This window comes from Lutzomyia longipalpis, chromosome 2 (genome assembly GCF_024334085.1).
Source record: "Lutzomyia longipalpis isolate SR_M1_2022 chromosome 2, ASM2433408v1".
Taxonomy (NCBI): domain Eukaryota; kingdom Metazoa; phylum Arthropoda; class Insecta; order Diptera; family Psychodidae; genus Lutzomyia; species Lutzomyia longipalpis.
In genome coordinates this window covers 36,450,464-36,471,884 of record NC_074708.1, presented here as the reverse complement: position 1 = coordinate 36,471,884, position 21,421 = coordinate 36,450,464, and the positions used below count along the sequence as shown (strand labels likewise).

Genomic DNA, 21,421 nt, shown 5'->3' with positions numbered 1-21,421 from the left:
AAGTGAGAAAGCTTCAAAAGTTGGCGCAATTGTAGAACTCAATTACACACCCCCGCAATTCCCTTCAATGGGTTTTTTGAGAGAGAAGTTTCTTAAATCAATATACGATGGTGGAGATATAATTCCGTGTGTGTGTGACACTAGGAAATTCAATTAAGGCGAAAATTAATGGGAAAAGTTCCGCGAAGGATTTATTGCAGAAGAAAAGTCCCATTCTTTGCTGAATTCTTACTTTTAGGCGATAAAATGTGTGCAGCAAGAGATATGACAAATGAGAGCGATGTGAAAATGTGTTCAAATATATATATTTTAATGACTTTTCTTATCTATAAGCTATCACACTCTCTTGTGCTCTCTCTGTGTCTAATTGGCTACTTTTATTTTAAACTACAAACCCCATACTAAATGTGACTAAATTATAGAGAAAATGATTCAAACTATTTTTTATTAATAATTTTTACTTTCTTGTATGTTGCACTCCACTAATTGATGCTTTAAAAAATAAGAACATAAAGGAATGTAAAATACACACAGAAATGATAAATCAAATTGTTTTTCCGTTCACTTCCAAAGAAAGGACGAAGAATTTCCCCATTCAGATTTCCAATTGGTTTTGCTCCTTTAACCGCGCGGAAATATAAAGAAAATATAAATACAAAAAGAAATTTGAGAACAGAGATATTTTCAGCAAAAGCCCCTGTTTTTAGGGATTTTTTTCTCTTTTCCATTTTTCTTGCGCTAAAAGGAACAAAAAAAACAAGAAAGATGTAAATCAAGTAAAGCACAAAACACAAAAATCACTTCTAAGGAGGAAGAACACAAGTCAAATGTCTTCTGATTTAGATAAACGCACATCTAGATGGTAAAAAAGGAATAAAAATCGCACAAGAAAGAAAGTTCCTGCCAGCACAGGGTCATTCGTGGAAATTGCAATCAACTCTGACACCCACATTATAGCTATTAATTTAAATTAATTGCTGAATAATTTAACACCGCAACACAACATATATTTTCATTTTATCTTCCAAAAGGATATAATGATTTACCCTTTAGGCAACGGGGATGATTAAATTTCATTTGGCTTTAATACGAATTTTCCGTACTAACTTGAAGTTAGTTGGAAATGTAATACGTAGGTTTATAATTAATTTTTTAATAGTTTACAAAATTAATTATTTTTCTAATATTTTTTTAATAAATTATTATTCTTTTATTCTTTAAATTAAAGTGAATCGTCGATAGGTGACGAAAAACGCGAATTTTCCTTTTAACCTTTTAAGGACCATAAGGATTTTCTTTTAAAAAACTCAAAACCAGAAGCTTTAATCTTTCCTTAAACTTTTCAACAATATAGTTGATTGCAAATTTTCCCTTCGTATAGACCCTGTAGAAAAATTCAATTTATTTTACTTTTCCAATATTTTTCCTCTCAATAAAATAAAATTGTAAAAAAAGAAAGATTTATAAGGAAAAAAAGAATGAACGACTTGCAATCCAAGAACTACGAGTGCTGAAATTTTCAATTTTCAAGGGAAAGTTTCTAAGTTTTTTTTAATGCTCATATATTTAGTTTTTGTTTGTTGCAAAAGAGAGTAAAAAAAATGTCGAGAAACGAATGGAAAAATTTACCTCATCATCGTAACTGTCTGGATCAGGCATTTTCCCGCCCTTTTTCTCCCTCACCCTCTTGCCTCTATCACCCTCTTCCGTTTCTTCTCTCTCCTTAAATGTTAATCGATTTTACTTCTAAGTTTTTTTTTTTGTTCTTAAGCAAAACCAACCCGGTCTCCTGAACTTCAGAGTTTTCTAAAGCTTTATGTGCAAGAAAGAAGTTTTTTTTGATAAGAAAAATTCACTGAGAAAATGCAGAGAGAGATGTAAGAGAAAATAAAAAAGATATGGTAAGGAGTGGAAAAATGATTCAATTTAGGGGTGCAAAGTATAAATCATCCCTGAAATCTAAATCACATTCCTTTTCTTTCTTCAGCATAAAGTTGGAATATACAGTGAGGAGTTTATTTATTGAGAATTTAATGGTCTCTCCAACAAAAAACGAGGAAAATCTACCCACACTTTCTCGAGTACTTGAAAGGCACTCGTGGTGCTGTCGCGAACCATGAAGTTGAAGGCACTTGTTGGTGGCAGGAAGAAAATGGCAATAATAAAATATTATATGATAACGAAATGCCAGAGCAGCAAAAAGAATATGTCCGGTTTGATTTTCATTTTTTTTTTCATTCTTTTCATAAAAGAAAAATTTACAACATTCCTCAATGTTTGATTTTTCTTTTACCGCAGATTCTTTCCAATCAATAAACAAATCTCTGCTTGCAAAAAAAAGAAGGGAAAAATACCTTCCAATATTTATCTTTACCGGAAGTTATAAAAGCTACCATGAGACAATGAATTATGACTCCCAGTCTTGCAATTTTATCAGTTTGCGATGGAGAGCAATGTTTAGAGGGGAAAATGCATTGGATGCCAATATATTGAGATAAAATTGAATTGAGAGTGTTTCCTCTTTTATTTATAGATGACGCAATTAATCTTTCTGCACCAGGATATGCAGCTCTATTTCCTGACGATCCACCCTCATCGTTCGCTCCCTCATTCGAATGGCTTTAGTGTCTAGTTAGTGTTGAGTTTATGAAAATAGTTTATATGTTGTTTGCACATATATGGAATTTATGTACATACATAACGATAAATTCTACACATAGAAGGCTCCAACCGAGGGGTCTACAACACTCTTCTTTTTTCAGGAAATAATTATGAGAATCCTAAGAATAAAATGTTTTCATTGCGGAACTTGTGCTTCATTTTATTAATTAAAATCATTCAAAGAATTATTTATTCTTCACACCCCCTTGAGATGATTTGTCCCGACAACATCAAAGAACTTTTAAATCTGTTCACCAAACAATTTGAGCAAAATAAAAAAGAAATAATTTGCAAATAATGTGAACAAGGAATGAATTTAAAAAAGAGGAATTCATTGAAAAGAAATTTTCTCTTTTGCTAATGCGCAACACGCTAATTGCTCAAAGGGTTGAAAATTTTGTTGAATTTAGAAGTGTGTGGTGTACAATTAAAATTCTCAAGATTCCACTTGACCTGGAAAAATTCTCTCACGCTGTGGAAGTTCCGTCGTCGCATGGGTGGATATATACTTCTTGTCTATTTGATCTTGCATAGACGAGGATGGTAAAATATTCATGCTGTGTGGAGAGAGAGATGAAGTGTTTGTGATGTTTTTTATACACTCTCTAATTTTTTTCTTCACCCTCTTTCACCATGGCAAAACAACTTGCCCGGCTTGAATTTTCGTGGAAACTTTGTGAGAGCACGAGGGCTGAGAGTCTTCACCCCAAACCCCGTAAGGCAGCCCCGTCTTTGGGAGGGAGGAGTGAAGACACGAGGAGAGAAATAAAAGAAATTCCCTCGTCATACTTCTGTCAATCTTCCACTTCATATCCACCCCATGTGACGCGGGGGAGCTTTCCACCCCCATGTGCACGAATTTCTCAGTGAATTGTGGAAAACATTAAAATCTTAATGTTCTGCTGTTTTTCTTTTACTTCTCCTCGCATTCCAATGTGGGCGCGTTGTACAAGAAGTCGCAGAATGGTAAGGAAATATAAATCAGTGTAAGTGTGAAATTGTCAAGTGAATTTACGAAAGTTCTCCCCCATTAGATAATTTCATGAATTTCCTCCGCACGAGGGTACGTACAAAAAAAACACGTGGGGGTAGCTTTCTTTAAAAGCTCTCTCTCGAGAACTTCTTACAGGACTTTTCTGTGGGGAAAAAATTCACGCTGATGAAATTTTTGTTCTTCTTCTGAAAAAATATTTGGCTGATTTAATGCAATTTCAATTTTATTAGAATAAATATTTTATGTAAATTGGAAATATTTTTCATTACGTTTTCTTTCCTTTCTTGCTGATGTGGTGGTTTTGAAGAGAAAAAAAAGAACATTAAACGGGGGTTTTGAGAAAATTGTTCATGAATTTTTATTACAAAAATATCCGCTTACTCAAGGATTTTATGGTTCTCCTTTGGCGGCGACATTATTTTGTGGTTTATGGAAAAAATGTAATTTTTTTAATAAATGATTTTAAGATTTTGATGAAATTTAATTTCTTTTGATTTAAAATTACTTGAAAAATTATCAATTATCGATCAAAAATTGCGATGATTCATTTCGCCCCACAACTTTTGAAAGAGCAATAAAGCCTATTTCTGTAAAAAGTAATGAAAGGAGCTTTCATTCAGCTGGAGCAGCTAAGAAATGTTTCTTTTAAGAATAATTAAGAATTTTTCTTCATTTAATGATTTTCTTTAACAGAAAAGTGATTAAAATAGCCGCAAATTCTCTATTTATCGACAACACAACTCAGGAATTTATTCACTTCAAATACTTCAACAGAAACTAGAGTAGAATAAGATAATCTAACCCTTTCTTCCCACTCAACATTTCCCTAAAATCTCGAACAAGAAGCATAAAGTAAATCCCTTCAGGACTCCCCAGCACGACTCTATCTTGTCACATTTTATTGAAATTATTTTCTACAAAATGTCGAAAGATATTTTCATCAAAAAATCCATAATATTGCGGAGGAAAGTCAAACGAGAGGAAAATTTAATTATTTCTCCAATAAACCTGAAATCTCATACCAAATTGAATTCAACCAAAAATATTTTTGGCGGGAATTCCATCAGAGAGTAAAAAATCACTTTACCACCTCTTTCTCCTCCTTAAAATCACTTGTGGGACTTCTTTGAGGGGGGCAGAGAGATGGGAGGATTAGTGGAGGGAAAGAAGAAGCTGGTGAGTGATTTTCATCAGAGATGTCAAGACAAAAATTGGCACATGCTTCCATCTTCTTTTCCAAACTTTCATCGCAGCTTTAAAGCTTTGCCGAAGATTTTTTTTATCCTCTTTTCATTTTCCTTTTAGAAAACTCTCTTTGGAAGAAATTTTGCCCAAGATTGCAAGGAAGAAAGTTGGGAAACTTTCTACTTCAATCACTTCTTTCCAGCCAAAATAAATTACTTTGTGGTGGGAAAGTCTGTTGTTATACATCAATGTGGCAATACGTTAAATTTAATTTTATCTCAAAAACTTTCTTTATATACTTGAGCAAGTACATTCAACTCACTTCCTTCTGAACCATGTTTAAATCCTCAAGAATTACATTTTAATTCTCCTCGGCGAATGATTGAATAGAAGGAATATCTCTCTCTTAAGTGAATAAATCATTTATGAAATGATGAAGATATTTCATTCGACATTCTTAAGATAAAATGCAAGAGAAGAGAAGCAAAAAGAATCCATCTGCTTGGGTGCTTAATTAAAAAATTAAATCTCTCGAATAAATTCTTCAATCGATAACCCATTTTATCCAGTCATTTGGTGGAGATGGAACTGCGCTAAGAGGCCAGCAAGAAGGGACACACACAGAAGCATACTTCAGACGTTCATTTATTTCCGCCGAGAAAGAACCCAGAATAAAAAAACGACCCCGGAGGATATTTATCCAGCATTCTCGTAACTTCATCAATCATGTTCTCATTAAGTGGAATTTAATATGCATTTTGTGAACTTCACGTCTTGCTCCTTTTCCTGATGGCGGAGAGATGCTTTTTGAATGTACTATACCGTAAATTGGGGTGAATGAGTAAGTAAAGGGGTTAAATATCATTTTGTGATTTGAATTACATACAGAGGCGTAGCTTAAAAATTCTTTAAGAGAATATTTCTTATTGAGAAGCTTATTTTTTAAATAAAAAAACGCTAAAATAAATTTCATAAAAGATTATACGTTTAAATAGAGCTTTTAACCTTTGGAGGATTTTACTGGCCAAAGTGGCCAATTTGACACCAAAATCGTCACAGAATAAAATCTCTTAAAAATATTGTGATAATTTCTACATCAGTGTAGGGAAGTTCTATTACTTCAAGATCGTCGAAAGAAAACTTGAAAAAACATTTTCTTTGAGAGAAAATGAAAGTCAAACTTTTGAGGTTAGGAACCTCGATCCTCCAAGTGTTAAGAAGAATCAACAGAGATTTTTAACGAAACTAACTCCGTTCTAACCCCGTAGTTGCTTTTACAGCCCCAATTGACAGTATACTGAATTTCTCTTGAAATAGTTAGAAATTTGGCGATAATTAAAGTAAATTAATTTAGAACACGTTTCCGTGAATTTTAATATACTTCATACATAGAATATTATACACGTGAAATTATTATTTACGCCCCAGATAACACGTGATTGCATAAAATAAGACCAAACAGAGGAATTTCAATTAGATGAGAGCTTTAGCTAATTTAGGAAAATTCCTTGTTTGGAGGGGAAAACCTTTAGAAGAACTCTTTTGCATTTCAAAATTTGTTAAGAATTTTTTTACTTCTAAATTTTTTTAGAAAAAGATATTTATTTTTATGAAAAATTCTACAGAATAAATAAAAATCCAAAGACGATTTTCACAGAGAGTTCAAATGCAGCTTAAACAGAGAAATTTCTTCAATGGAAAAACCAACCCCTTCCTCAATGCAAAACCACCCCTTGGGAACCACTTAAAATTCCTCATGCATCCACCATTCAAAGCAAATATTGCATGTGGAGCATAGCAGGAATGTAGAATAACCAATTTTAATTTTTTCTTTACATTCATTTAATTTGTCATTTGCAACTAAATTGGGCTACTTTTGAAATGCATTTTCGAGTTTCCATTTGGAATTTTATCATACAGAGAATTCATTGCCCCCAAGGAATCCAATTAGAACTCAAAAGTTATCCTATCTCTGTGTTTCTGTTTTATCTATTCTCCGTGTTGAAGTTTTTTTTGTACTCTCCATACTGGACATTTTCCATGTGATTTTCATTTAAAGTCCTCAACATGAAACAAGAAAAAAGCTCAAAATGCTCAATATGGGTCTTTGTAATTGGTTGTGTTTCAAAATACGTGCCCTATTTGGGGGGTAATATTGTAAAATTTAATGGATATCGCCCTCAAGAGAGAGAGTAATGCGTATGTGGAGTTGCTAACGATGGTGGAAATGTCTTTTAAATATTTCCATAACAACTTTTCAGTTTTTTCTCCTCCTCCTCCGCCCGAAAAAAAATTTTCAATAAATTTTGTGAAGAAATTTCAGGAATTTCTGAGCTGAAAATATTTGTGGTGCATCCACAGACATAATTTACATTTAAGCCAAAAGCTCCTTTCGCCCAATGAGGGTCTTCTGCGAGGGATTTTTCTGCTCAACCAACGATGAAGGGAGGGATGGAAAAATTGCTGGTGTTGTGTTTCTAATAATAACACCTTTTCGGTGCGGGAGGAAAATAGAAGCATTCACTTTGGACGGGTGTGTACAAACACATCTGGGGTGTAGATTGAGAGGGTTGAAAATAAACCCATTAATCGATGCTCCTGGGTTGTTCTTAATCCAGAAATCTACCTCATCTGTTATATATATTGAAAATGGATTGTGTGTACTCTTTGGGGCGAAAGATGGGGGTTGGAGTGTGCTGGAGCGAGGCTATGTGGAACATCTTTCTCTTCTTATCACAATCAACAATGCCTTTCAATCCCATTCTCCGGTAGGGCGAAAGATGACGAGCACAGAGGAAATTCGAGAGGGCAAAATGTGATGAAATCTCTCCCCCCAGGGGGTTAACTGTGCCCCCTTTTTTACGGTGTAAAGAAAAATCGGTAAATTCCTCATCAATTTGCCTCTCTATTGAAAATCAATGCAAGTTTAAGCTGTGTGATTTGTGATAAATTTTTCTTTTCTTAAATTCCTAAAAATAACTCTTTGAGCATTTCCCAGTGGATTCTCCTTCGATACAACGCAGGAGAAAATTTAAATCCTCTTATCTACAAAAATAAACTCAACCCTTTCTCCGTGCCAGAGGAAAAGCTTCATAAGAAGATTAACTTCTTTTAGCCCTGAATACATTGAAATATTTTTTTAAACAACGTGATTTTTTTATATTTAATTTAATTAGAGTTTGTTGTTTAGCGAGCTTTCGCTGAATATATTTTATTCTCTATGATATTAGGCTTATTCGACACGTATGAAGTAAGTTATTTTTACGTAAGAAAATTTAAAAAGATTTGAGAAAAAATTTTGCTAAAATTAATAATTAAAAGAAGAAAAGAGTTTATACATTTTCATTTGAGAAAATCTTCTTTGACAAGTTTTTTATGCTTAACGCGCTTCAAACATTGAAATAGATGGAAAACACGATTGTGACGTCATTATTCACCATTTTGGGCAAATTTTTGCTGCCCCTTTCCCAGCTGATGCTAATAAAAAAAAATGAAAAATATCTTCTTTGCATCTCCTAATTCTTTGCTTAAAAAAAGAGCTTTTTCTAAAGAAAATGAAAAAAAAATCTTTAGCGGTTCTACGTCTTTACTTTTTCTTTACAATTTGTACGTGAATTCCTTGAAATTCTTTGCAAAATTATCTCAAAATACATAAAAGAAAAGTAAAAGAGTTCAAAAAGCTAATTAAAAATAATACCTCAATTCAGCTGATTTAGCTCCATTTTTCTTTACAATGAATTTTCTTTCTCCAAATTTTTCCTGCAAGTGATAAACCCCTTGATATTTTCACGGGAAAAATTTGTGGGAAATTTGTGAGGCAATTCCTGGCATATTTCACAAATTTCCTTCAATTTATTCTCGAGTGTTTTTGCGTGCTCTGGGAATCTGTGTATGCTCACTCACATCCCGCCTTGACAATAAAAATTACGAATTTTCTCCCATTTTTTTCTCCCGAATGGCTTTTCCACCCGTGCCCCCTACCCCCCTGAAAACCACCCGGAAAGTATACCCAATAAATCTGTATGAGAGATATTTTCAGTCATGGCTGTGTGTTGAATGTTGGTGGAAAAGCTACAGACCCCTTGGTGTCGCGGGGGTGGGAAATTTTATCAGACATCCACTCAGCAAGAAAGGTGAAGCACATAATGAAACAATAACGTGGAAATATTGGGTTGGAGAAGCAAAAACACGCGTGTCAATCAATATTAAATTTTTTTTGCTACTGCTGCTGCTGCCACCATTCGATTTTTTTCGTTTTCAAGAGGAAAATTGGGGATGACGAGATAAAGGTGGAATGTATGGATGCTGCTCTGAGGATTATGAAGTGAAATTCTTGGTCCAATTTCCATATAAATATAAGCGGGGGAGACGAAAGCTTTCTGGGGATTTTCATCCCCGTCTTATTTTTGCAACCCCTCGTGTGGTTTGGGGGATGAATGAGCCCTCCTGCAAAGCAAGAAAAAAGCCACAAACCGCGAAGAGACCAACATTTTGCATTGGGGTTAATGATGGTGAAAGACAAAGCAAAAGGGTGGACGGACGTCCCCGGTATGGCCCCCGGGGAGGCCCCAACTGTCTCTCAAATGGGCATGAATTGTTTGAAGGGTAATTTTAATGAATTGTTTTCTATGTCGCATAGCACGCACACCACATAGCGCTCTCCCCCCAAGGGGTTGACTATAAAACATTTTTTCGCCTCCTCCACCCTTTGCCGGAGAGAGCACAAACAACCCTAATCGCGTTTCCTGCCATTTAATTTGCATGGCTTCTGTCGCGTGAGCTTTTTTTTCTCCAACTGTAGATATACGCCCCCAACCCGCGAAACACTTTTCACCGGAATTTCCATGAGCGCTCATATTTGCCTTTGAGATTTTCTTCCACTCTATTTTGCACCTCAATTTCATTTGAATTTCTCTCAGCTTTTTTTGTACATATTTCTCCAGTGAGCTCCACACGGGATGGAGATAAGGACGAAGACCTCGCAAGAGAAGGAGCAGCGTCCTCACAACGCAGAGCTTTCCTTTTTTCACGAGATTACAATCTGAGAGAATTTAGTGTTGATTTCCAATTCAAATTTTCATATTTAGCAACTTCAAAATTAGCTCTATTTTGGGATAGTAAAGAATATTTCTGGCTAGTAGAATATTATGCGGGAATTTATATGTAAAATATCCGTTAATTTTATGAAATGGAATAAATTTTAAAACAGAGAAATTTTATTCTAGAAAATGAAATTGATTAAAGAGATATTTTGCGGTAAAATAAATAATTTAAATGATTAAAGAGCGACTTTGAGATTTCAAAGAGCTTTGAATTAACGTCTGAATAATTTATTGACTGGATTTAATATGCAATGAAAATTGCATAAGTTCGGTTTATTGAGTAGGGAAGACCGGGGCTAATAAAGTCACTTAAGGGTTTGGAAAAAGCCTAGAATATCATATTTCCTAGCTAGATAGAACAAAATGATCTGAGAAAGAGTTGTAGGGCAGTAAATTTCCTAAAAAAAATGAGCTGTACATTTCGTTTTATCTATTTGGGAAATATGATATTTTTAGCTTTTTCTAAACCCTTAAGTGACTTTTTTAACCCCGGTCTCCCCTACCTGTAATTTAATTTAAATGCTCGCATTTCTCAGCTTTAATTTTATTGATTCATTCCAGGATTGATCCCGTCTAAATATGAATTATTTCTAGCGTTTAAATATTTTCTTTCTGCCACCATTTTTGTGCTGGAAAAAATAATAAAATATTCTAAAAATATCCCACAAGTTGTATGATAAAAAAATATATTTTAATAATTATTAGAAGAGCTTTGAATTATTATTATTAGTTTTTTTGTGTTTTGAATTAATTATTCTTTTTAAGGGCTTTGATTAGTAAGAAAATGTTTTTTTAAAGGTATATTAAAACAAAGATGATTTAAAAGTAAATCAAGGAAATAAATTAAACTACAAATCATCTTTCAGATGCACAAATGAATGGAAATAAAACAACTTTGAAAATCATATTCGGTGCCTTTTAATACCATAAATTAATTAACTATCGTTAAAATAATTTCTGATTTAAACATGACTTTATTTAAAAAATAATTATAAATTTTCTCTGATAATTTAATTAATAAACTAGCAAAAAAGTCAAAGAAACGTGAATTTACCATTCCAAATTTCATGTAGTCCAATCAAACGAGTTGAATATTAAATAGAGTAAAAAATTAAAATTAAATTAGACACATGTGGAGCTATGAAAAATCTGAAAATTAGATTTTCTTTTCAATAGACTGCACCACTCAATTGATTAAAATTTAATTAAGAGCTCAAATGTTGAGAATATAAAATCAAAAAGCTAAAAAGTCGTATTTTTTTTTATCTTTTTTGCGTATTTTTCTCTAATAAATATTCAAAATTTAATCTATGCATGTTCAGAATATTTAAAAAATTAATACAAAAATTAAGCATATTGTTAATTGTTCGTTGTGCTAGAAGAGCTCTGTAAATTTTTAATATAAAAACTTTAAGCAGAATGTTCAATTCATTCTACGAAAAAGAAGATAAATCAGTAAAAGAATTCTTTTAGAACTTTTGAAAAAGAATTTTCTTTAAGAGAAGAAGAAGTAAATATAGAATTTTTCAGCTAATTCTCCTTCTAAATTACATATTTAAAACTTTTTAAGGAGTAATTTAAAACCAGAAGAGGATCCTTCTAAGAAGATCCCTATTAAAGATAAATGTAAAATATTCTGGAGAGATAAAAAGTAAAAAGTAATAGAGAGTAGGTTATATATATTAGAGGTTGACTAGCTTTCTTTCCATATAAAATAAGCTCTTCTTAAATGCTGGTGCCTATGAAGGAAAACTTTCGAGCTTTTTTTTTTTCTTACGATCCTTTGGGACCTTTTTTCATCACAATTCAGTAGCAATAAAATGTGTGGTAGTCACATAATGTAACGTACGTAATGTTAGTATAGGGAAAGTTAGTGGAAAAGAAGAAAATAAGAGAAAACGGAAAAAAAGACGAATGGATTCTTTGACAAATAGAAACACTAAATTGTTACCATTTCTGTGATGTGAGAAGATGTTTTGGGAGCAATTCTCTACGCTATTTTTGTGTAATTTTTTCTCTCTACAATTTTTGTGTGATTTTGTGTGTCTCAAGAAAGAATCTTGGTGCCTCTGTGGAGGCTCTGCTCTAGTCACGCATATGTATTTTCCGTCTTTTCACAGAATTCCCATGGATTTTCCTTGTTGCAAAAATTCCATCAAGTTTTTCGCAACATTCCTCGCGTCTCCATTTCTCGGGGGAAAATATACTGCTCACTTTTCACACGGATTTTCTTCCCTTTTTTTCCTCTTTCTCTCTTCCTCTAATCCTTTTGCGAGAAATGACGATGGGATGTCGCGCAAGGAAACTTCCTGCCCTCGTGTGAATTCTATGTGAAAAAAAATCTTCTTTTCTTAATGGGAGAAATGCGAAAAGCTGTGGGAGGAACAAAAAGCTTTCTGCATGTAGCACACACAAAATTTTCACGAGCTTTTCCCCATTTTTTTCTATAGCTTGCACTTTGACCGAATTTTCTTTTTTTTTGCGGGGAAAGTTCTTTTGCGGTCCTTTCTTGCACTTTTGCGTAACTTGGGTGGTGCGTGAATGCGTGTGGGCCTCGTGGTACGTGCGTGAGCCTAGTGCGTGACCTGATTGCCCGTTAATTTAGCAGCAAACACCTCAAATTTGCTTCACAGAACTTGTGAGACACGACATTGCACAGAAGTTCGCCCCGTTGAGCGCGTTATCGACCGTTTTGAGCGAACGGTTCGACGGATACTGGAGAAAATGTTGGGGAAAGGTGGCCAGATTCTGGGGCGACTGCCAGAGGATTGCTAAAGGACCCATGGCGCATGATCTGAGGGAAATTCTACTACATTTCCCCCAAAAGTGGGGAAAGGCAAAATCCTACAACTTCATTCATCTTTTTTCTCTCTCTCAATTCTCTTTTCCACAAAATTTTTATGCAAAAAAATTAAATTAAAGCTTAGAAATTACTTAAAGGACCTACTTATGTTCCTGCGGACAGGACTGCGTTGAGAAATTCCCAATTTTACCGGAAATAAGCCCGGAAAATGGGTTTGAGATCAACAAGTCCCATCAGACGGTGAAGCATCCCGGATTCTTCTCCAAAAAACTTCACATCAATCTTATGGCCATCCATGGCGCAGGCGTTTATGAGAATTGGCGTGATGTTTGCGGGGAGACCATCCGGATGGTGGTGGGTGGTTTGTCACCTCCAAGCAACCCCAAACTTCCTCGAAATTTTAGTACGAGAGAGCATGAAATTCTCTCAAAAGTAAGAACTAAAAATAACGATCAATTCACAAAAATTCGTGAATTGATTTTGGGACCTGTGCTGAAGAACTACATCAAAGGAGAAGCAGCCATGGAGGATTGTCTCAAGGCAATTCAGGTAAATAGAGAATAGCTCCATAGAATTAAATTATTAACAAATAGAGAATCTTCCTTGTTGTAGGATGTGTGCCAGGAGAAGAACAATATCAAGCCAAGAGTATCACAAATTGTCCATTTCTTCTATTCTGTGGATCTCGTGAGTGAAGAAGCGGTGCTGGCGTGGTATGAGAACCTCGATGACGATGCTAAATGGCTCAGGGATATTCTTAAGAGACTCATTGTATGGTTCCAGAAAGCAGGTAGCGATGAGAGTAGCGAATAAGAAAGATTGAGAGAAAATTTTTATAGCATCCCCCAAAAAATAAAAAAACAATCGTTGGTTTTTTTTTGAATTTTCGCTCATTCAACTAAAAAAGCGCCATTAACGTCCGGTCCAAATAATAAAAGAGCTTTAACGAACTTTTTTTTGCAATTCAACAAAACTCGTGATTTTCTTATTTTAGTCCAAATTTTTGGGCATAAAATACATTTTTGGGGCTCCCGGGGCACTTACAGGTGCTCCCGCGCCTCCGGGGAGCCTTTTTGTGCAGAATTAAGGGCTGGCGGAAATTTTGACGGTTGGGATTACAAATTCGAAATTTTGACGGTTGGGGATTTTACACGCATTTTTTTTCCCAGAAATGGATTTTCGCGATTTTCGTGACTCTTTAAATTTTTGATGCCAATCGACGTGGCGTCGCTTCCTGGTCATGAAAAACTCAATTGCGCTGGGAAATTCTGTGAAAAAAGCGAGAAAATTGCGAAAAAGAGAAAACGCCTAAAACAAAATCAGACATATCCAACGACGCTCCATGGAACAATAAAGCATGTTTTAGTGGGTGAATGAAAAATATTGAGAAGTTTGTTGTGAAAAGTTTTTCAATCATTTTTTTTGCTGGAAATTCGCTAAATAAATCGTGAAAACTGTGTGGAAGTGCTGGAGGAACATCTTGGGCAGGAACTCCGCCAAATAATTCAAAGATCAAAAGTGATTTAACTGGAAGAAAAAGAGAATTTTCTGCATCGCTGACAGCTACATTTCCGGAAGACTTTTTGGGGAAGGATTCTTTGGAGGTTTCCCGGGAAAAGGAAGGAAAACTTCCTGGATAGAGCTCAGTGTGTGGCTGAGGGATTAGGGAGGAATGCAAAAATAGAGAAGGAAAGATGTTCCCAATTGATAAGGCAAAGATGCCGGGAGATGCCCGTGAGAAGAATTATCAGAGCACAACGTGGTCCCTGAATCCTCAGGCGTATCAGAATGTCTCTAATGACATGGTGGATTGGGCAGCTCTGGCTCAGCAATGGATTCAGATGAAGGAGACCTGTCCGAGTGAAGATATGCCAGCAGCTCCTCCCCCTCCGCCCCTTTCGGGGAGTGACTTTGAGGAACAAGGAGAGGCTCCCATGGAAGTTGTGGAGAAGGATGAGGAACCCCCTGTGCCACCTATGCTTAGTGTCCCACAAGGGGGGAATCAGTGGAATCCCACGTGGAATTCCTTCAGACCACAAAATCAATGGCGTAAGATGAAGAATTAAATTTCTAGAGGAAAGAGGGAGCTAAATACAGGGAATTTGTAGGTCCAGGATGGAGTAGTTGGCCAAATCCGAGCATGGTAGCTCCACCAGCACCCTCACTCATGCGTGCAACGACAGCAATCCTTCCGGGTGACTTCCGGACACCTCCGCCGGCTGTTGTGCAGCAACTCGTCGCCGCTCCTGCTGCCGCCTGGCCGCGCGCTCGCTTCCCAGCCGCCGCAATCCTTGCCCCAACGCTGCCGGAACCAAAGGTGGAATGTCACGTAAGTAGTGCACCAAAATCAGATGTGAATTTTATTCAAGCAGACACCACCACGACGATCGATGCGGCGAAACGAAAAAATTTACCAGCATGGATCCGGTAATAACCCACATTCACGGGATTTCTCGTGAAGTCTCCCCCGCAGAGGAGCCTGGAGAATAATCCGTTCGTTTTGCTTTTTCTCTTCCATTTTGTCTCTTCCTCTCGCATCCTCTTCTTCTTCTGCTTCATAATCTCGATGTGGGTGGGATTTGTCACATTGTCTCTCCCGGACTCATTTTGGTGGGGTGGTGGGTATGTCCCGATGATGATGACACAGGGAGGGCTTGGAGAAGATGGAGCGCGCAAAACAGCGGCAGGCGGAGAAGGAGCGCGAAGAACAAGAACGACGTGAGGAGATTGAGAAGCGTCGGCAAGTTGAGGAGGCAACCCTCAAGGAACTTGAGAGAATGAAGAAGGAAGAGGAAGAGGAAGGTGCCAAGCTGCCGGTGAAGAGTAAATTTGTGAGTATTCCTTCGCTGTGTTTAGCAAGAGCTTTGTCCCCTAAAATTTCGGGCTTTGGGATGTTGTTTCTCAGGAATCTGACACAGATTCGGAGACGGATGGGGAGATTTCAGATAGACGTCCACGGCGGGGTAATGATTCCTCACGGAGTCGATCACCAGAGGTAAAGAAGGCAGAGGTTGTGAAGAAAACAATGGAAGAGGTGGTAAGTTGGCAGTCAGGAAACTCATTGAAGTGGTCAGATTTGGAAGATTCTCAACTTTGTTGTAGATGCTGGATGTGAGGAAGACACTCACGGAAATCCTCTTGGAGGTGACAAATGAAGAAATCCTAGATGTAGCCAAGGAAACCGTTGCAAGAGCTCAGAAAAAGAGTGAGTTGGTTAGAGAAGGGATCATGAAGTTTATCTTGATTCATGTTTGGCAGGAGCTTGAAGGCTTTAAATTGTTAGATCAAAGAAGAAATAAAGAGTTTCTTCAAAAATCTGCTCTGTATTAAACCGGCTTTAAAGAAAATAGGGCAGTTCTAATTAGATCAGAGAAGAACCAACAAATTCTCGTTAAAAATATTAAACCGGTTTGAAAGAAAGTAAAACAGTCCTTTTAGATCAGAGAAAAATCAAAGGATTCTTGTCAAAAACCTTGAATCGCTTTGAAGGATAATAAAACAGGCCTTGTAGATCAGTGAAGAATCAACAGATTCTTGCTTATAGCTTTAAATGCTTTAAACCGGTTTGAAAGAAAATAGGCCAGTCCTCATAAATCAGAGATGAATCAAAGAATTCTTGTCAAAATTTCATAAAACATTAAACAGTCCTTAAAGAGTTCTTTAGATCAGACGTTAAACAATGAATACAAAGTCTAAAAGCCTGTCAAAACTTGGATGAGCTAGTCAGTTAGATTAGCAGAAAGTCCTCCCTTTGACAATCCTGTCTTTTTTTTTTGAAGCAGGACCCAAAGTAATTGTTGGGCAGAGCTCAAATATAACTACAAGCAATCTACCAGCAAGTCTGGGCCTTGCCATTTACGGGAGTAGTGACAGCGAAGGCGATGAGACTGATAATGATGAAAATACTCAAGGATCTGGAAAGAATGAAGACAGTGACGGGAGAGATTCGGCAGATTCAGATCTTGAGTTGCAGGTATGAAGGGAAATTTTTCTGAAGTCTTGAAGTCCAGAAACTCAAAAAAAACGTTGCAGGAGAAGATAAAGCGTCAGGTGAATGCCTTCAAGAAGACTTCGCGTGAGATTGAGGAGCAACTTGCGGAGGAGGATGAACGTGAGGAACGCCGGAGGCTTGAGAGGGAAGAACGTGAGCAACGGCGTAAGCTCTCGTTCTATGATGCAAAGAATAATGGGAACGTCGAGAAAAATAGAGATGGTGAGACTGAACAACTTGATAGAAATAGCACAAAAGCTGGTAAGTTGTTTCTTTCATCTCCTTCCCAACTCTCCGTTCTTCATTACTTCTCTCTCAGATTTTATTTATTTAACGCAAATTGGCTTCATGGTATTGAGGGGAAATACGCTCCATCCGCGTGGAGGAGTTTATTTCCCTTCAGGAGATGTTCTTGTGGTGTCCTTTTGAAAATGTTGTTAACAGGATTGTTTTTTTTTAATGTACATTGAGAGACTTTTCCAAAAGTTTGAGGCCTGATGAAGGCAGATCTCTTTGGAGACTTCTCCTAGAAGCTTTGAGGATTTTCAGAGTTTATTCGGGGAGACTTTGCTAATTTCCTAAATGAATTTCTCCCATTTAGGCAAAAGTTCTCGCCCTAAAAAGCAATCACGCTTCAGTGATCCGAAGGATACGGTCCGAGGAACGCACTTGACGCACGTTTCGATCCTCGGAGCCTACAAATCGGACGCTCTAGCGGCGGGTTTGTCAAAATTGCGCCAAGTGGGTGAGGCATTAGAGGCAGCTGCTGAGCGCTCAAGTAGCAGCTCACGATCAGCAATGGTGACGACTTTAGCGTCCAGAACGGGTAGTAGTAGCCATGCGAAGGGCTCCCGTTCACGACGACGCAGCGACAGCTCAAGTGATGACGACGACGAGGTGTCCTCGACGTCTTCGAGTAATTCAAACCGAAGACGTCGCCGTAGATCGCGTTCGAGTGATCGTCACAGTCGTCACAGTCATTCGTCGCACAGTTCACGGCGCACACGATCACGATCGCGATCGCGTGAAAGGAAAGCAGATCGCCGAAGTCGCTACTAAGTTGGGATCTTCTTCTCACAATCAGGTGGTATTTTACTATTAAAAGAACAACATTAATGATCTTCCCCTCCCACATGCGCCCTTGATTACCCTCTGAGATCGTCTTTCCCCCCAAAGAAAAGAAAAGAAAAAAATCTTTGAATGCAGCGCGATTTCCTTGATCAATGGCGGCCCCATTTAATGGCTTCCTTGTAGTGCTTATAAAATTCTCCTTTTTCTTAGACTCACTGACGCATTTCGAAAGCGTTCTCCCACACAAACATCTCACCCTTTTATCTCTTTCGAAATAAAGAAGTATTGAAAAATGTTTAGGGGAGGTGTTTTCTTTCAAGGGGGAGGGATTTTCTTAATTTCAGGAAAACTTGGTCTTTAAACAGGTCTTTGAGTTTTTCTCAACAGAGGTTTGTTGCTGCAAATTTAGAGGTTTTCGCAAGGATTTAGTTAATGGCAAAAGAAAAAATTAATTGAGAAGATTGAGGGATAATATTTGAGGTAAAATTGACGAAATATTGAGGAAAAATTGAGTGGGAGTAGTGGGCAAATTGCATATTTTTTTTTCATTACAAGAAATTATTTTTCAGAAAAATTTCACTTTTTTATGCCGAAAAATTGCGGAATAATTGATGAAAAATTGAGGAATTATTTAGGGAAAGTTGAATATATTTTTCCTTAGTACCTAAAGTTTTTTTTTTACTAGTTCTTCATGTTGAAACATTGAGGAAAAATTAAAGGCTTTTTCATTAACAGAAATAATGTCTTCTGGTCCATTTTAGCTTTATAAGTTGAAAAATTGAGGTGTAATATAGGAAAAAATTGAGCAATAAATGTGAGAAAATTGTGAATAAATTGACGAAATATTGAGGAATAATTGGGAGAGAATAGTAGGGAGATTGCATATTTTTTTCACTAGAATAAATAATTGCTTCAGAAAAATTTCACTTTTTTATGCCGAAAAATTGCGGAATAATTGATGAAAAATTGAGGAATTATTTAGCGAAAATTTAAGATATTTTTTCTTTGAAAAATTGAAGAGTTCTTCCTTAACAGAAAGAATTTTTCTGACCAATTTTATGTCGAAAATTTGAGGTGTAATAAGAAGAAAAAAAAAATGAGAAATAATTGAGAGAAAATTGGGAATAAATTGACGAAATATTGAGGGATATTTGGGAGAGAATTGTAGGGAAATTAAGGATTTTTTTTCTTAGAATAGTCTTTTCTGTCAAATTTTAGCTGATTTAGATGAAAAATTGAGAATTAATTGAGGGAGAATTAAAGATTTTTTTCCTGAAGAAAATTAGATATTTTCCTATTTAATTAATTTAAATTTCGTCACAAATTAATTGAAAGAATTTACATAAATAACACGAACCGATAACTAGTAATAGCTAAGCGTGTAATAGTTTTTTAATACTTAAATACTTCCAGAAAAAATTTAATAGTTAGGGGAGGGCGGGGATAATAAAGTCACTTAAGGGTTTAGAAAAAGCTTAAAATATCATATTTCCTAGCTAGATAGAACAAAATGATCTGAGAAAGAGTTATAGGGCACTAAATCTCCTAAAGAAATGGGCTATACATTTCGCTTTATCCATTTGGGAAATATGATATTTTGAACTTTTTTAAACCCTTAAGTGACTTTTTTAACCCCGCTCTCCCCTATGCTTAAACAGTTAAAAGGAATAAAAACAGACCCACTTTTCATGATTTACATTCAACCTGTTCCAGCGTCATAAATATTCGTTTTTAAGTGGAGAAAAGTAATAAAATTCGAGCAAAAATTTGCGATTTTTGAAATATTTTAATAAATCTTTTGTTTTTCATAAACAGTTTAATGAAAAAAAAAATCTTACTAGCTAGTAGAGATCAAGCTATTAGAAAATAAATTCTTAAATTGATAGATCGTGCCCTTTTCAGGGCGTTTAAGTTTTAAATCCTTAAACCTTCTTGATCGGTTAAGCAGTTTAGGAGGAATGAGAATTCAATTAGAAGCTCAGAAACTTTTCTTTGTTGTCCCTTCATGTCTGTTAGGGCAATAAATCTAGAAATCTCTAAACTATAAATATCCAGAAAAAATCCAGAAAAAAATGAAAGACATCGTGAAAATTGGTGGTCAGTTTCTTTATTGATTTCCTGAGATTTCTTTGAAATCCAAGACTAACTAAATCATTTTATTAATTTATTTACAATACAACAAAATCCCCAAAAATTCCTCCAGATTGATCCCGCAAGAATGAAAGTCTACTTCCCGAATCTCTGCTCCTTCTTCGCGTACTGGTAGAGAACATTGAGGAAGGTATCCATCCCAAAGAGATTCTGTGGGCCCATTGGGATGAATTCCGTCAGTCGGGATTGCCACGGGAGGAAGCCGTAGGTACAACAGAAGTCTCCCGTGTAGACGGCAACTTCGGGATCTGGGATGCGTCCTGTCATATCACTGAGACGCTTATCCACAAGCTCCACGTCAATTTGGTCAAGCTGCAGCTGCCCTCGTTGAACTTCCTGACTCAGGGTGCGACAGAGATTCCCAATTGTGGGCTTCCCATCGGCACGAGAGAGAATTCGTACCTTTATTTGGTTCTTGAAGCCATTGGCATCGCTCCCATCGTGAGCTGGAATGAAGGTAACACGTCCTGGGATTGTTTGACGACGCAAAACAAACTCCCGGAAGTCCTCCTGATGCGCCTGGAGGATTTCTGAAAGAAGTAAGTTTGTTTTTACTTCTAATTTTTAGGCTTTTAATTTGATTACAGTAAAATCCCATTATTTCTCTGTTAATGACCATTTAAGACACATAAAATGAGATTTATGCAATTCAGGGTTTTTTGTCCGGGAGTGTGTAACAAGTTTTTCATAAAATTATTCTTTAATTGCTTTGAGGCAATTTTTGGGGAAGAAAAAAATTAATTGTTCAACTTTTTAAGGAGGTTAGTTAATGGACATAATGAGCTGATTAAAATGAGGTGAAGTTCTTGGAAAGTTGCGCCACAAAGACAAGAAAACTGCCCTTCCGGGAAGGCCTTCACGTGCCCTTGAATTCTTCTTCTTCCAAGAGTTTCTAATGATTTCTTTTATATTTTTTTTACCTTTGTGGTCGTAGATGCTAATGTAGCTAATCTCACTGGCCATTGCCCAATAGATGAGATTGGACAGAGCTTCAAAATTGGGCTCTTCCAGCCCAAGGATTACAGCCAAGTGCGTAGGAATCTTATCCAAGTAGTCTCTGTGGAGTTTGATGAACTCAGCCGGGTTCTTGGAGTAGCCATCATGTTGTGGAGACCACGAGAACTGTTTGAACTTCCTGACCAGGAACTTCCGGTAGAAGATTACAGCTTCAACGATTGAGAAGATAAAATGAAGCAGCAGCCAAGCTGCTTTGTAGAGAAATCCGAGGGACATCACGTGAATTTTGTGGGCACAACTACTCGTGCAGACACTGGAGCAGCAACTGAGGTGGCCAGGAGACGTGCCAACTAAATAAACTGCCCGGTAAGAGCTAAAAAGATCTCTGACGCAATTTTTGGGTAATATCTTTGTGAGGTTATGTTTACTTCTTCAGCTCGTTGTTTGCGCCCTCTACTACAATCTCTCAAAAATATTCCGGGAAAAAATGCGCCAAAATAAGTGAG

General features: G+C 36.5%; 3 protein-coding genes across 7 annotated transcripts in view; 1 reads left to right on the top strand and 2 right to left on the bottom strand.

Moving 5' to 3' along the window:
- Positions 1-12,796, bottom strand: part of LOC129790534 (inactive dipeptidyl peptidase 10) — a 35,681-nt gene extending 22,885 nt beyond the window's left edge. For 2 of the 4 annotated variants that reach the window (XM_055828081.1, XM_055828082.1), the window contains exons 1-2: positions 11,894-12,796; positions 1,630-1,812 (exon numbers count right to left, since the gene is read on the bottom strand). In XM_055828081.1, coding sequence (XP_055684056.1) covers positions 1,630-1,659 — 30 coding nt within the window. In that variant the 5' untranslated portion in view covers positions 1,660-1,812; positions 11,894-12,796. The remainder of the gene's footprint in view (positions 1-1,629; positions 1,813-11,893) is intronic. The other 2 variants (XM_055828083.1, XM_055828084.1) reach the window with 1 other exon arrangement.
- A 1,298-nt stretch (positions 12,797-14,094) lies between these two features.
- LOC129790542 (arginine/serine-rich protein PNISR) lies at positions 14,095-18,106 on the top strand. 2 transcript variants are annotated; one of them, XM_055828100.1, is made up of 8 exons: positions 14,095-14,794; positions 14,854-15,172; positions 15,393-15,576; positions 15,651-15,782; positions 15,848-15,950; positions 16,528-16,718; positions 16,778-16,997; positions 17,338-18,106. In XM_055828100.1, exons 1-8 carry the CDS (start codon positions 14,440-14,442, stop codon positions 17,793-17,795), a joined length of 1,962 nt encoding a protein of 653 aa, XP_055684075.1. In that variant the 5' UTR covers positions 14,095-14,439; the 3' UTR covers positions 17,796-18,106. The 2 variants fall into 2 exon arrangements, with proteins under 2 accessions (XP_055684075.1, XP_055684073.1); XM_055828098.1 differs by having other exon boundaries at positions 16,525-16,718.
- A 1,792-nt stretch (positions 18,107-19,898) lies between these two features.
- On the bottom strand, positions 19,899-21,375 carry LOC129790581 (dehydrodolichyl diphosphate synthase complex subunit Nus1). The gene is made up of 2 exons (XM_055828144.1): positions 20,879-21,375; positions 19,899-20,488 (listed from the first exon to the last, which is right to left on the bottom strand). The coding sequence occupies exons 1-2, from the start codon at positions 21,189-21,191 to the stop codon at positions 20,034-20,036; spliced, it is 768 nt and encodes a 255-aa protein (XP_055684119.1). The 5' UTR covers positions 21,192-21,375; the 3' UTR covers positions 19,899-20,033.
- Positions 21,376-21,421: the final 46 nt, after the last annotated feature.